This window comes from Dromaius novaehollandiae, chromosome 4, assembly GCF_036370855.1.
Source record: "Dromaius novaehollandiae isolate bDroNov1 chromosome 4, bDroNov1.hap1, whole genome shotgun sequence".
Lineage (NCBI taxonomy): Eukaryota > Metazoa > Chordata > Aves > Casuariiformes > Dromaiidae > Dromaius > Dromaius novaehollandiae.
In genome coordinates, this window is record NC_088101.1 from 12457061 (window position 1) to 12464843 (window position 7783).

Genomic DNA, 7783 nt, shown 5'->3' on the forward strand with positions numbered 1-7783 from the left:
TGATAATATGGCATTAAATCTAGGTCCACATACAACAAAAGAAACAATATCTACCAGCCTCCAGATACCAAGCCTCTTACAAAAAACTTGACACTCATCCATGCATACTGTCACTAGAAATACTACTTTACTAATTACACAAAAACAGTAATAGCTAGTCTGCAAATAAACACCCTAATAATCTAGTCATAACTCACAGACTTTGTTTTCCCCTTTCTTGCTCTGAACTCCTGATTCAGCATCAAAATAATAAATGTTTTATTTGCAGTGACATTTTTAGGAGCATTCTTAGCCAATTTATCTGCTAAAAACAAAACAAAAAAAACCCCCACACTTATAAAAATTAGCATAGGGAATTTTCATAATAAAGCCCTAGATTGTATTTGAAAGAATTTAGAAGAAAAAGTAAAAAAGTAAAAGCTATCTCTATTATCTTAAGAACAACTACACTCATTTTCAGACACCTTACAGAATAAGATAGAAAACAAATGAATAAGTGAGATAGTTATTAACTAGCTTTGATCTTGTAAAAATAATTATAATGAAAATAATAGCTCACAATCACAGCAATACTTAAAAAAAATCATAGGTAGACCAAAAATACAGTAAAAATATTTTTCTGCTTTTTTTCCCCTCTCTTTAATACTTATCTGTACAAGTAAATACTAGAGCTTGTTATATACTTATCTTTTAAACCAACCATTCTTGCAATGCACATATGATATGCTTCCTGGCTTCTGTCCAAAAGCACTGAAAATGAAACTTTCACTTCTTTCCTTATGAGAAGTAGTGCATTTCACTGAAAATGAAAGAAAACAGGAATAGCTAGGGATTTCCCACATGACTTAAATCACGCTCAGGTTGATTAGCTCATGGAAATCAGACCAATCAATATGTAGGAGTGAAAGGACTTGGATTATAAATACTCCCATGGAGTGCTTTGCTTTATAGGTACTTTTGTGTTCTTTGAAATAGTTATAAAGATTGGAGGGTTTTTTTGTCTTTGTTACTGCTGTTATTATCCTTGTTTCAATATGAACTACTTATTTACTGTTGTGCTTTGTTTTATGCTAGTGGCTAAATTTCAAGGTAAGTAGGTGGGGATAGGCTTAAAATGATTTTATGTGCATGAAACTGAAAATTAATGAAGCCTTGTAAAACTATATTTAGTATAGCTTTTGCTGTGCTGTGTATGCATAGGCTTAGTTTACATAGTAGCTTATATTTGAGTAATTAACATGACTTTTTAGAAAAAGCAATATCCAGTAGTTAAATGCCCATAGGAAGAATTAGTTTACTTGTCATAACTTTTGTAGGCAAGTATTTTAGAAAGAGATTATGTCTCTTTATTTGTGTTCACTTATTCTGTGTTTTTTTTTCTAGCTTCTCTAGCTCCTTACAGAGGGCACTGTCTCTGCATAGATAAAGGCTATAATGTTATTCCTACAAGAAATGTGGAAAAAATTGAAGTGTTTGCTGAGAGCTCTTCTTGTGAACATGTTGAGATTATGTGAGTAAAGACTTTTATTTGTGTGATTCTCACAACAGGATTGCTTTTCACACTTCTTGAAAATAGTAAGGTTGAATAAGTTAATGGGGTGTTCTTCTATTAGAAGAAATAAGTCTACTTAAATTCTAACATACTTTGGTTATTACCTTAAAGAATAAGCATGCCACTTGAATTTTAGAGTAGACCCCTGATGAACAGATAGAGCTCAAGAGTACAGAAACAAATGTTTGTTAGCAAATGAACAGGACTGAGTTGTTTGGGTCTATTCATTTCTTTCAGTGCTACGTTGAAGTTTCCAAAAGAGCGAAGATGCCTGAACCCTGAAGCTAAGCATGTCAAGATGATGATGAAGCACTTAATGAAGAAACAGTAAGAATAATATGCAGAATTCCTTTTTGGATAGTGAAAAGGTTGTTTTGTCCCAATAGTCAATGATAGCCCACAGTAGAGCTCTGGGTTTTTTTCAGCATTTATTGTAGATCTTCAAACTGAGGCCAAGCTTTATTTCTTAGCATCTTCATAAGCATGTAGGGAGTGACATATGGCTTGGGTACAAGTCAGCCTAATTGGGGATAGGGGACAACCTGCTGCCCTAGTTTATGCATCTCTTATGAAATGAACTCTTTCAAAGCTTTGAGGAAGGGGTGTTGGTAACAGGAAGATAGAACTCCTCCTTGTTCCTCTAGCACTGCACTTAACCCTCTGGCTGTTTCCACTCTGGGACCTCTGAGGCAGCTGTAGGCAGTCATGAAAAGGGAATGACCTTGTGACAGGCTCACTGCTGGCAGTTAAGCTCTTACTAAGTGTTACCAGTAGCAGCATGATAGAGCTTACTCTGCAATAGGAGGAAATGTTGTAGCAGGTGTTTGTACTCAGTGTAAGGGAGGGAGACTTGTGAATTGTCTTGTGAATCCAGACTGGAGAGAAAAAAATAAATTCCTGTTATGCTTATCTTGCCAGTTCTGCAGGAAAACTTCGTGTGTGAGTGACCAGCGCAGACCTGCTCTCAGACTGCGGTTGTGGGGCTCTGGAGCTGAAGCATGCCCCTTTGCCATGGGCTCTGTACAGCTCTGCAGACAAACTGCAGCTGAGGCTTTTCCATATTCTCTTCAATTCCAAGACTCAGGCACCTGCAACATCACTGGTGATTAACACCTGGAGCAGCAGTGTGTCTCAGCATGTGCTGTGCATGCATGTGCTTCCTACACAGAAGCCAAGCTGTTAAGATGGTAGCAGTAAGACTAGATCTAACCTCTGGGGTGTCCAATAGCTTCAGGTTGCTGTTGGCAGGCATCTGTTTTTCTGTTACCAAGTATTTGCTTGAGCAGCTGAAGTAGCTGTTTTCATTACTGTAGTAAGAATGAGCCTCCTACTGAGGTCTTAGCTTACCTTTCATAAGCAAGAATCCAAATGATTTTGGACCCCTTAACAATGTCATGTTTAATCCCTAAATGCATATTTCGTTACTTTCTATGTGACTGTATGTAATGAGAGTAACTACTGGATACAAGCTAATTTATAATCTTTGTAAGTAAAATCTGTACTATATTAAGTAGCAATGTAAATGTTAGCTCTATAGTGTAAATATACAGCTACCTACAGAAGAGAATGTAACAAAGTAGAATAAGCTCTAAACTTTCTATTACTGTCTTGTAAAGGTAAACTAATAAAAGACACTGAACTGATTATTTCTCTTGTGCTATCTCATCTTCTGACACTTGACACTTTACTGACAATTCCTGTAAGCTGCTCACTTGTGAGATGTAGTGCAGAACTCATCTGCTGGGAGGAGGGAGGCAGTATCACTCCTAAGGTACTTTGAATGGGTCCACTGAGACACAACCCTCCTGTACTACTCAACCCAGAACTTCTTCCTCAGGCCATCCTGTTACTGGGTAAGGGAGGACAAAAACCTTGCAGCTGAGCCAGAAGGTTAACAGCTGTTGTGGGGGAAGGAAGGGAGCAAATGTGAGCTGGCAGTGCTGACTCTCTGATGTCTTGGTGTAAGTGTCCCTGTGTAGGTCTGGCAGGTTAAGAGGAAAAAGCAAGGTCTGCTGGGGACAAGCAGGACTTAATGACACATGCAAACAAAGCTTTAGCTCCCTCTCCTGTTTCTTATGCTTTGACTACTAAATGACCTGGGTTTGCTGCTCTCATGAGCTCTCAGTATCTCTGATAACAGACTGAGCATTATTAATACAAAACAAAAATTATGCTGGTTGCTTTGAAAGTGGGACTGAAACTGCCCTGAATCAGTCCAGTGGGGCTGGCTCCACTGTTTTACCCAGATTCTGTTGTCTTTCTCTAGAGGGTGGGAGCAGACAGCTCATATAAAAATATTCTGCTTCCCTGCTTGTTTCTGCCAAAGCTTCCCACATAACTATGAGAAGTCTCTGCCATCAGCTGCCACTGTGTGTGCCTGGTCTTAAGACAGGGAGAGCAGTGATATTCAACCTTCCATGAGGAGGCATTCAATGCACTTAACCATTTACTGTTTAGGCCTTCTGCAGAACCTGGTTCAAGTTATTACTCTCATGCCTTGCTGTACCAGCTGAATGAGATCTAACCCCCTTCTGCTGGAAGGAAAGACCAGCATGCAAATTTTCATGCATTTTTCTGAAACACAAGCTACATCCTTTGTGGCACTGTGGAGGCTCTGCAACACGCTCCATTAGCAGCCCCTGTCCACATTTTTCCCTGTGAGGGGGTTTGCCTGAGAGTAGGGTCCCCTGCTCTTGTTCTGGGGTGCCATAAGCACTGCTCATTCTTGTTTGCCCCAGTGCAGAGACACGCTCAGTACAACTGCTGGTTGACTTTAAGCCAGATGTGTACTTAAGCAGTCTACTGGATCAGAGCTCTGTGCAAAATAATTTATTTCAGTAACATTATTTCCACTAAGTGTGACTGCTTAGTCTTACCAGGACAAAAAAGCCTTCTTCCAATTTGCTCATCATCGTTCGTGAGTGGGAACAGTAATACTACTGTCAGGCATCATTTATTCATACTCCTTGCATGCACACACGCACATTCTCAGTTTTAATAAGCCTAGCAACAGCAAAGTGCAGTAAGCATATCCTTAGAAAAGACTTTAAAAGTTGCCTTATTAACTGAGCCAGCAACAGTTTCTGCTTTCTTAGCAATCCATGCCAGTTTAGCTAGACATGCTGCCACCTACTCTTCTAGAAGAGACGTAGTAGCTCTCTTCCCAATTGCTGGGTGAGTCTCTTACCTGGCACCCCACTGCCCCAGGGAATGGGCTGCCCTGACCGTACACAAAGCGCTCAACAATGTGCAACGGATCTACTGCTCCTAAGGATGAGCGTGACCCTGTCTCAGGGGTTTAAACAGGTAAATTATTAATAGCAAGCATGGACTGTGGGTGCACTTAGTTACTACCTAAAACTCTAGTCCATAGTCCTTAGCATATTTCAATGTCTTAAATTGCTAAAAAAGCAAGTGCTTACACCTATGGGAGAAGATCTGAGTGGACAGTTCTTGTTTCTTCTTGCTCCTCTTCCTCTGGCAGTGATTACTTGGGAATTTACTTAGAATATTCCTTTAGGCTGTTTTCTTCCTTGAGCCCCTCTGCATACCTCTGCTCACTGCCTGAGTGTGCAATGTGAAATGGCCACTTCCTAAGCAGCACGGAAAGTGAAACTTCAGCCTGTTTTCTTATGGGAAATGAGCAGTTTCACTGAAAAGGAAAAGAGAATCCATGAGGTTAGGTGTCTACTAGGACTTCCCCTCAGACTGTAAAGTCCCTACTGTGTTTTGCTGATAGGACATTAGTCCAGACCAATAAGTATGGAGCAGGGAAAAAGCCTAGAGTATAAATATATGCTGGGAAAGATCTCCATAGGTTTTTCCTGTCTCTGGAAGGCATTCAAGAATACTACAGAAAAACCTTTATTCTGATCATCATGAATAAAGCATTTGTTCTTGTTCTTTGCTTCATGTTTGTGGTTTTCACTGCAATTGAAGGTAAGAGAATAGAATTTAATATATTTGTGGCATTGATAAAATCTGAGTTGTACTTAGTTGTGAAGGTCTATACAACTGTAATGTGTGGAATTCATATTTGGTTGCAGAAAGAGACATAAATGAAGAATTAATGCTTTGCTACTGGTTTTAAAGTTGTGCTTTCATACAGTGATTGCTAGGTTAATGAGGTCCTTGACAATCCCTCCACACCCATCTTTATTGGTTATTCTTTGTTTCCTCACCCCACCCCATCCCTTATTATCCCATATCAAACTCATTGATTTGAGCAATCTGTGAGAGCAAATAAAAACCACTGTATCTGGTTCTTGTGGGAAGAGACAGACTTATAAAGCTAAGGGTAGGATAGAGTGAGTTCTCTTAAACTGGTTTGGTTTTTTATTTGTTAAAGTAGCTATATTATCTAAGTACTCCTCATAGCAAAAATATTGTATTTATTATGCTGCTGTCTGGATACAGCTAGGTACCTGGTGGAAAGGCAGGGCATTTGTTTCAATAGTCCTGAAAACCAAGCTGGGTATGTTTTTAAGCTATGTTCTTCTGAACAACTCAAGGTCTCTATCTTGGGTTTATTTCTTCTAGGAGACTTGGTTTCCCGTGGAGGAGAGTGCCTGTGTATCCAAAAAGGTTCTAACTTTGTCTATCCAAAGCTCTTACAAAAAATTGAATTATTTCCCAAGAGTGCTGCCTGTGAACGCATTGAGATTATGTGAGTACAGACTTTGCCTTTCTAACAGCATAAATGGCATAAGGTGTGTTGAACACGGTATTGATTTAGAAAAACAAACAAACATTGGGATTTAGCTGTGTTGGAACATGTAAAACACTAATAGGACTTCATGTTTTGTCAATCAATAAGTATTGCTCAGTCAGGACACTTGAGATATGGCATTCAGCTTGGGATGGAGTCAGAGCCCCAAGGCTCCCTCTAATGATTGATATGCTGAATATGACCAGCAAATGAGTAGGATGGGACATATTCTCTTTGGGTTGGTCATTTCAGCGCCACAATGAAGCAAACAGGAAAGAAAAGATGCCTGAACCCTGATTCCAAACAGGTGAAATTCCTAATGAAGACTTTCTTCATAGACAAGTAAGACTTTTTAAAGTTCTCTGCCTTTCTTAGTCTTGAGGAACAAAGAGCTTGCTTGGTCTTAATGTCCCTAAGATCTACTCTGGGCTGCAACAACACCTCTGTGTGGGTATCTTCTGAACTGTGGCTCAGCTGGAGATCATAGCGTCAGCACAAACCCACTCAGGCTCAGATATGCCGCTTTCCCTGGACACAGCCCTGGCTACAGTGCATAGACTGCGCTTCATGGTCCGCATGCCTGCTCCTCACAGCTGCATGGGCCAAAACCCTGTATTGCTTTAAAGCACTGGCATGCAGAAAGAGTGCTGGTAGCCATCTTGCCTTTGCATGCTTGGATCTCAGCAGCTGGTCAGCAGCTCATGATGTATTACCAATAACACATCACGAGCAACATAATTGCAAAGGGCCATATCCAGTCCCTCAGTAACATTGGCTTCTGTGTATTGCAATGCTTGCGGCACCTAGTTTTTCAAAACTGCCTTTTTCCTACAAAAGAAGGAAGTGAGATTCAGAGCAAGTCTGGAGTCACTGTGCTAGAGTGACATGATGCAAGTGAGGGGAAGTCATTCAGGAAATTGGAGAGGAAGAAATTATATTTGTGATATTTGATTCTATTTGTGTTTATTTTTGACAGGGCTGCCCAAAGCCTTCATCAGTAAGAAGAAAGACACCAGCAAGAACTTGCTTTTCTGGTGTTTTGGATCTCTGGATGCTTCCCCTCCTGGTAGCAGTAAAAAAGCAGCTGCTTGTTTCTCACAGGCCTGGCACAAATGTAGGTGTTAAGACAGCCACTGAGTCATCTCAGCATAGCCTCCTGTGCCAAACTGTCACCATAGGTAATGTACCATCTCTGTGGTGACAAAGCATAAAACATCGTGTCTTGGTAGGCATCACGAGCTTCTGTCTAGGGCTCTTCTGTCCAAAAGCTATAAATTAAGCCTGAATTAATCTGGAGTCTCCTTGTGGTGTCTAGTTGCACTTGCTTTGCTGTTTTGCATGATTAGTCAAAGCTGGATATTACTGAACAATTACACAAGATAAAGATATGTGATCCCAGTAATCAAGTTGTATGTTATCTATACTGGCCACAAATTCTAAAAGCTTTTTTTCCCTTAGCAGATGCTATATTAGAAAGACTTTTATAGGTACTCCTTGTTTCATTTTATTTTACCATCTGAGTT

General features: G+C 40.1%; 2 protein-coding genes across 2 annotated transcripts; both read left to right on the forward strand.

Moving 5' to 3' along the window:
• The first annotated feature begins 955 nt into the window (after nt 1–955).
• LOC112985142 (C-X-C motif chemokine 11-like) lies at nt 956–3196 on the forward strand. Its single transcript, XM_026103553.2, has 4 exons — nt 956–1089; nt 1384–1510; nt 1790–1879; nt 2471–3196. The coding sequence occupies exons 1-4, from the start codon at nt 1035–1037 to the stop codon at nt 2493–2495; spliced, it is 297 nt and encodes a 98-aa protein (XP_025959338.1). The 5' UTR covers nt 956–1034; the 3' UTR covers nt 2496–3196.
• Nucleotides 3197–5249: 2053 nt separating this feature from the next.
• LOC112985147 (C-X-C motif chemokine 10-like) lies at nt 5250–7459 on the forward strand. The gene is made up of 4 exons (XM_026103558.2): nt 5250–5491; nt 6092–6218; nt 6513–6602; nt 7237–7459. Exons 1-4 carry the CDS (start codon nt 5431–5433, stop codon nt 7259–7261), a joined length of 303 nt encoding a protein of 100 aa, XP_025959343.1. The 5' UTR covers nt 5250–5430; the 3' UTR covers nt 7262–7459.
• Nucleotides 7460–7783: the final 324 nt, after the last annotated feature.

Bases quoted from the DNA above. Each gene is read 5' to 3' on its own strand.
- LOC112985142 (XM_026103553.2), top strand. From the start codon at position 1,035: ATGAACTACTTATTTACTGTTGTGCTTTGTTTTATGCTAGTGGCTAAA. The intron at 1,511-1,789 runs GTGAGTAAAGAC...CATTTCTTTCAG, and splicing joins TGTGAACATGTTGAGATTAT to TGCTACGTTGAAGTTTCCAA. The intron at 1,880-2,470 runs GTAAGAATAATA...TTATCTTGCCAG, and splicing joins AAGCACTTAATGAAGAAACA to TTCTGCAGGAAAACTTCGTG.
- LOC112985147 (XM_026103558.2), top strand. From the start codon at position 5,431: ATGAATAAAGCATTTGTTCTTGTTCTTTGCTTCATGTTTGTGGTTTTC. The intron at 6,219-6,512 runs GTGAGTACAGAC...TGGTCATTTCAG, and splicing joins TGTGAACGCATTGAGATTAT to CGCCACAATGAAGCAAACAG. The intron at 6,603-7,236 runs GTAAGACTTTTT...TATTTTTGACAG, and splicing joins AAGACTTTCTTCATAGACAA to GGCTGCCCAAAGCCTTCATC.